General features: G+C 38.6%; 1 protein-coding gene across 1 annotated transcript; it reads left to right on the forward strand.

Moving 5' to 3' along the window:
• The first annotated feature begins 301 nt into the window (after positions 1–301).
• Positions 302–1,222, forward strand: LOC139285449 (succinate receptor 1-like). Its single transcript, XM_070906014.1, has one exon. The coding sequence runs from the start codon at positions 302–304 to the stop codon at positions 1,220–1,222; it is 921 nt and encodes a 306-aa protein (XP_070762115.1).
• The last annotated feature ends 5,149 nt before the right edge of the window (positions 1,223–6,371 follow it).

The following is a 6,371-nucleotide window of genomic DNA, read 5'->3' on the forward strand; positions in this document are numbered from 1 at the left end:
CCTGTTCACGCTACCAGCAAGTACTCGAACAACTGCAGCATGGTGAGTTTAATCCTAACACATACTGTACGATATTTATGCTGAATCTGAATCTGTTTATCGCTGAACCTAAAATTACTGAATTTGTTATTAAAAATTGTCCTTAAAGTTCACAGTTCCTAGTCATAAGAATTTGTTTCTATGATGACTCACCCGTTCGTCTCTTCTCCCCTCCCTTCCCCTTTCTTCTCTTTGTTTTTTTCTGTCTCCTCCCCTTCCATTTTCGCTCTAGGTGCTCAATTGTACCGAGATAGATGACATGATGGAGATGTACTACCTGTCACCGTCTTATGGCATCGAGTTCTGCATTGGTTTCCCTGGCAACCTTTTGGTTGTACTTGGTTACATATTTTGTTTGCCAGAGTGGCAGAGCTGCAATATTTACCTCTTCAACCTGGCAGTCTCCGACCTTATTTTCCTCTGCACACTGCCACGCCTCTCGTACCTCTATGCAAATGACCAATCAGAGACCAGTCCCTCTTCTTGCGTTATCAACCGCTATGTCCTGCACGTCAACCTTTACTCGTCCATCCTCTTTATGGTTTGGCTTAGCATGGACCGCTTCCTGCTTATAAAACATCCAACACGGAACCACTACCTGCTGAGGCCGCGATCAGCCCTGATTGTGACAGGGCTAAGCTGGCTAGCTGTCAATGTGGAAGTTGCTCCAATGATAGCACTGATGGTCCAGGACCTGCAGAGCGGAAACTGGAATCGCTGCAAGGATTTTGCCAGCCTGAAAGGAGACGTCAATGCATTAGCCTACAGCCTGGGGTTAACTTTGACTGGTTACATTCTCCCTATGATTGGACTTTGCGGTTTCTCCCATCAAATTGCACATCTGCTCCATGTCCAGGAAAGGGCTCTACAGCGCAGGACAACATCGTACAAGCGGCCTCTAAGGGTTTCTGCATCAGCTGCAGCCATGTTTCTGGTTCTCTACACTCCCTACCATGTGCTGAGAAATGTCCGGATAGCATCTCGGCAGGGCTGGGCAGGGCTGCAGCTGTGTACAAGGATGTACATAGAGGGCGTGTACATCTTGACTCGACCATTGGCCTTCTTGCACAGTGTCATCAACCCAGTCTTTTACTTCCTCATGGGTGACAGGTTCAGAGAGCTCCTATTCGCTAAGCTCAGAAAGCTGGTCAGAAAGACAGAGCAGCAAAGACAACCAGCCTGACAAAGTTCAATACAACATCCCTGCATACTGTATGACACACATAGCACATCCACACATGTGAATCAGCTCTGTCTTTACATATTGTATTTTGTCCAAGGTTTTGTTGAAGTTGTGCTTTTCTTCATATCATCATTTTTGTCATTAATTTTATTTTCGTTGATATAAATGTCATCCATTAAAATATTGTCTGTCTATTAAGGATGTGGATAGTTTGCTGTAGAGACCATATCCACACATATTACATAGTGATAAAACATGTCAGGATAGCCATCCAACAACTGAACTTGTGTTGACAAAGTAACGTAATTATTACTTTTTAACATTTAAAGGCCAGAGCCTGTTGCTATTTTTTATATTGACTCTCTGTTTAAGCATACATATGTATGTGAACATAGGTTGCTGTTTGTGTTTATATCTGTATTTGTTGAAAAAGCATATTATTTATGTGTAGTTGGATGAAACTGGAGCTGCATGTTTTTTCCATGTTTGTGCATTAAACTCAGTATTGTACTGTATCACATTTTAATGTAATAATATATAACTTGACTGAATATAATAAATAGTATAAGAATATAATGTAAGTAGAGAATGCATGGAGGCATTTTTTGTTTTTCTGTGCAAGTGTGACTAACACACAACAATATCTTTGTTTAATTTTGACTAATTAATTAGCTGGTGAACAACACTATTCTTTGCAATGTCAATGCTGTCAAATTAATTTTATTGTCATAATGTCCATTTTTGATCATGGTGTTTTGTGTTTTCTGACAGTAGAATATGAATGAAGTGATTTTGTTATGCTTTACACATACTAAAAGAGGATTCTTTGACAAGCGTGAAAATCAGTCAACGATAACAGTTTAATTATTTGATCTCTGTTGTCTCTGTTTTTCGTGCATTTAGCTATTCCCAGCTTGCTGAGTTATGTAGCACCTAACATTGTGACCTTTTCAACTGAGTCATCAGCAGGGTTTTCATTTTCATTTCGAGAAGCTCCTCATTGTTTTCCAAAGGTTTATTGTGCAATTTCCTGAGTAGTGGCAGGGCTTTAAACACCAAATTTTACATAGGTCACAGACATTTAGAATAGGCTTGGATTTGGCTGATGTGTAAGCAGTATATATCCTGTAGCATACAGTGTGTATCATTCATTTTATTTGTGTGAATGTGTGTTATGAACACGTGTTATAGTGTCAGCCTAGAGAAGCACACTTTTAGTTCCTACACACACAAACACAAACTCCCCCACCACCATTACAACAGTACATCATTCCCTCCGTTCTCCTCTTGCCCTTCACATTTCAAGGTTTGAAACATTAATACAACTATACAAATCTCAATAAAAATCCTGGGAATGCAAAGCTCTTTTTTTTCCTTCTCTCTCTTTCCTGAATCACCTCGATTACTCTGGACCTGCATTTACAATGTAATTTCATCCATACCTTGAAAAAACTTAATCTGCTGTGAAAATGTTGTTGCAGTATGGAGTATATTGACTCAGGCTCTTGTTTTAACACAAAATATATTTTTTTCTATAAAGATTACTTTTAGTGTTGTTAGGTCTGGTTTATTGAAACTTTATAATATATTCTAATAACTTTCTAATACATAATTTTAAAGTTGGAATCATCTGGAGGTCTCAGCTCTCATGAAATAGACAGTCAGTGACGTTTGATGCTTACTTAGGCCCCAATCCCCCGTTAAACACACTTAACTTCATAGGGCTTTTATACAACAGACAGAATCAGGTGCTTTCTTTCACTCATGACTAATCACACCATGCTTGATCCACCATTTCATTTACATTGGCATCTCTCCTGGAATGAGCAAAGAAAAGAAGCAAGGATGAAATATTGCACTGTGTTCTGGGTCCGCTTTAAGTTTCATAATAAAAAGAGGGGTGTTATTGAGATAGAGCCAATGAGAAAAGGCAGTGAAAAGTACATGTGAGGACAAATACAAAGCCTGTAGTTCTATATCACAAGTATTGTGATATCCTAATATAATAATACTTAGGGAAGATAATTAAGTATTGCAATTCAGACAACTGCAGCCATTGAGGCAACAAGGGCATTATAGGGCACATAGTCTTTCTACAGGAAGGTTATAAAGGCTGTTGTATGATAAACTTATGTTTCTTAAAAAAAGCACTTATTCCAAGCATCAATAATGTTGTGGTGATAAAATGTGTTCTACATGGATGAGGTAGACTGAAACTCATGACTGACATGATTTATTTTCAAGAATTATGAGCAGTGTTGCACCAAACCCAAGAGAAAATCACGTTTACACAAAGAGCATATTTGTATGAGCAGTGTGTGCATGCTTACTCATGCTTACTCACATTCCTGTGTGTGAACAGAGTACGTATTTGTGCACTTTCTGTACTGTATGTAAGTATAATCCGTACAAAACCACTATACATTATTAACAGTTTCAAGGAATCATCTGCCATAATCCATTTCACGTTACTGTTATTAGCCCTCCATATATAGAAGTGAAGGAATTTGGGAACAATCCCACCATTTCATATACAGAGGGTGTGCATATACACATACAATACCTGGTTACACACCTACACACAAGGCCAGCATACCAGGAGGACAACAGAGACCAGCATAGTGTAGCACAGAAGTAGTCCACTCTACATGGGTGGAGTGTTTTGTTTAATGTGTCCTGTTGACCTATTTGAATCATCCTTTTGTTGGTATAGTTGGTTCGCACTCATGCATCATCCTCTCTGCTATCCAGAGAAAAAGAATTGCTTGTTTTTTTCCAACCTCTTGGATTGAACGTGTGTAGGTGTGTTTAGTGGTAGATTTGTCGACACAGTTTGCAGCATGTTTGCAGATCGACCGCACTCTCCCCCTCAGCTTTATGAACCCTCAACAGATCCAATGGGGACTGCTTCACCTACAGTAAGTGGCGCCAAGTGGATTTGGCATTGTCCTGTTCACTTTCACTGCGTAACATACTTGTCAACATCGTGTCACATGTAACATGATGTTGACAAGTACATCAATTCTAATATATCTTTCTCTCTTTACACAATATGTGATTGCACACACACAAGTACAATTAATCAGTGGTTAAAGGTCAAGTCAATTTATTGACAGATAACATTAAAATTAAAAATTATGCATATTATAAGTTCTCCAAGAGGGAATCCAAAACAAAAATAGTAGTCATATTTACAATTGAGAATGTAGCAGTGCTTAAGCAAATGAGCCAGGTTTCTCTGACAAAAAAAAAATAGCTGTAAAGCTGCCACTTAAAAAAGTTACATACTTTATGATCTTTGTAAAGATGAGAAACTGAAAAAAAAACCACTCCGAGACATTGAAACAATGGCATGCCTAAAAATGAAACTTTCAGCTGTATCATATCAACTGTGACTCTTTTTGAACAGTAAAGCTTAAAGAACAGTGAGACACTAAAGAACGGAGACATTCATATAAAGGAGTATTGTTTGGTCACCTTTACCTCCCTGTAACAGTATATTTTATATCACCATCCTATGTGCAGAGAAGTCAAAGGGTGATGTCATCTACCGAAAGAAAGATAAAGGAGATAAAAAGGAGACGAGTGAATGGTTTCAAGCCACCTCATATGATTGTTGGCTTCGGGGAAAAATAAATGCAACCTCCTTTTCTCTGAATGCTGTTAGAGCAGAGTTTCAGGGGCAAACTGCAGTCATACCTACACAGACCAGAGATATGGATACAGTCTTAGTGCCAGCCATATAATCTCCTGTCTACACACTGTTCCATGTTATACATTTCAAACATTGGAAACTGGCACTTGGTCTTGCACTGGCAACTTCCTCTAACAGCAGCAAAGCAGCCTTCATGTCATTGCCTATATTCAATACACAAAAGCAGGTCTATATTGGGAGCTATACCAGCCTGTTTGTTGTAACATGTAGAAGGTCACATTTATGATTCAATGAGCATTATTCTCATTCCCAAATGACTGCATATGTAAAGTTGTTTACTTACACTACAACAAAATCATGCTTGAACAAAGAAGGGGGTAGTACACACACACACACACACACACACACACACACCTATACATCTTATTATAGGTAACTATTGAGATGCTGAGACTTGTGGTGTGCTGTAAAGATTAAGGCTCCAAATATAATGTTGCCTAAATTGCCCTATTGGACATTATCCCTCTCTTTGCCATATTACTACATCCCACTCAGCTAAGCTCAATCACAAAAATGTGTGTATGCAGGGTGTGAAGAATGTTTGGAGGTATGCACATTGTTACACAATGGTCTTATCATTTAAATACCAATATTCTGTGTGGAATGTGGCTCATGTGCTGATGAAGATACCATTCACTCTGCAATATAAATCATTTACCGTACCAGCAAGCATCTGCCTGTGTGCCACATGGGTTACACAACTAAGGGCTAGTTCTTTCCAACAGTGTTGTTGTATTTAACAGAACCACCTGCCAAACTTTGATGCAATATCAGAAACACCAGGATGGTTTAGCAAACACATCAAAACAATCTAAGGTTTCAGTAAAAGCTGCACTCAGTGATAAATGTTAACTTTGGCCGAACTGAATATTTTTCTTTTGCTGTTGTGAAAATCCTTTCCTACTTTGCCTTATACTGGATTCTTAAAACCCCTGATGGGACAGGTCAGATTTTTCTTTTGTGGTATGCATTACTAACTTATAGTATTGATACTGATGCAATGGAGATAAGATCAGGTATCAGGTCCTGTGGTGGGAAACCAGAATGAGCAGCACCACACAGGGCCAGCTACCACCATCTACAGTACAACTTTTGTGATATTCCACAGTTTTCCACATTTTCCCCTCAGATCTCTCAGGTATTGTGTTTGTTGGACAATAACTACTATTGTACTGGAGTGATGGTGTCAAATGTGTTGTGTTGTTCTCAAACCACCCAAAAATATTTTCAAAATCCTGTTTCCTACTGATATCTAATCTCATAAAATGCATGAGTGAAAAAAGAAGAAGTTAATATATATTTACAGAAATAGCATCACCAAAGAAAAAAAGAAACAAACCAAAGGTTTAACACCAGATGAGAAAAATGTGCACCTAACCAAACACTGGTGCACTGTGTGGAAAAGCTGGAATGAATTCTGATAGTCAAGAGTTT

Source organism: Enoplosus armatus, chromosome 5 (assembly GCF_043641665.1).
Source record: "Enoplosus armatus isolate fEnoArm2 chromosome 5, fEnoArm2.hap1, whole genome shotgun sequence".
NCBI lineage: Eukaryota > Metazoa > Chordata > Actinopteri > Centrarchiformes > Enoplosidae > Enoplosus > Enoplosus armatus.